The 753-nt window shown below is 44.5% G+C and overlaps 1 protein-coding gene across 1 annotated transcript in view; it reads right to left on the reverse strand.

The window, feature by feature from the left end:
• The window catches only part of erfl3 (Ets2 repressor factor like 3), a 58,377-nt gene that overhangs the window by 8,859 nt on the left and 48,765 nt on the right, over positions 1 to 753 (reverse strand). Inside the window, exon 3 of the mRNA XM_019896116.1 lies at positions 149 to 264. Coding sequence (XP_019751675.1) covers positions 149 to 264 — 116 coding nt within the window. The remainder of the gene's footprint in view (positions 1 to 148; positions 265 to 753) is intronic.

Below are 753 nucleotides of genomic sequence, written 5' to 3' on the forward strand. Positions count from 1 at the left end.
CGCCGTTTCCTGGAGACGACAGAGTCGAGGAGAGTGAGAAACAACGGAGCGTTCTCATCTAATCCAACATCAGCACGGCGTCATATTATGGGATTAGGAAGCACAGAAACGAGCGCGCGCACGCGGCGCACCGCTCGCCCACGCTTACCGGTGGAGCCCACGTCGATGAACGGGTAGTTGACCAACACCAGCTTGTTGAAGTTGAATTTGTAGGTGAACCGCTTGCCTTTGGTCTTGTGGAGGATTCTCTTGTTGTAGTAGTATCTGATGACAAAAACGGCAAACATGCGCAAGATTAGCCGCAGCGCAGATGTTATCTCGTTGTACGACGCGAGGGCAAAAATCAATATCGGGCAAGACATGATCATGTTTCGCTCAAGAATGAAATCCTCACTTGAAAACATTTTCTGGACTGACAATTAAGTAAGGTTCTGTTCTTAAAAGTTGGGCCACATGTTTTTATTGTCTTTATGGGCATATATTCTTTATCCTCTGACAGGCACGACTGATATTACAATGGCTTACAGAGGAGTGGCTGTCGTATGTCTGCATTGAAGTGAAGCAAATGTGTTTTGATGAAACTCTTCTCTCAAAGCACCACCGTAGAGGTCGATCCACCCTCGTCAAGGTGATTTTTAGAACTTTTGCTGGAGTCTTCAGGTACATATGTTACAAAAATTCAAATAATTCTTTTTTGAGCATGTCGCTGTGACTTTTGTTTACATTTCTTTTTCACTGTACCGTGATAAGAAA

The sequence above is a fragment of the Hippocampus comes genome, unplaced genomic scaffold (assembly GCF_001891065.2).
Source record: "Hippocampus comes isolate QL1 unplaced genomic scaffold, H_comes_QL1_v1.1 scaffold55, whole genome shotgun sequence".
Taxonomy (NCBI): Eukaryota; Metazoa; Chordata; class Actinopteri; order Syngnathiformes; family Syngnathidae; genus Hippocampus; species Hippocampus comes.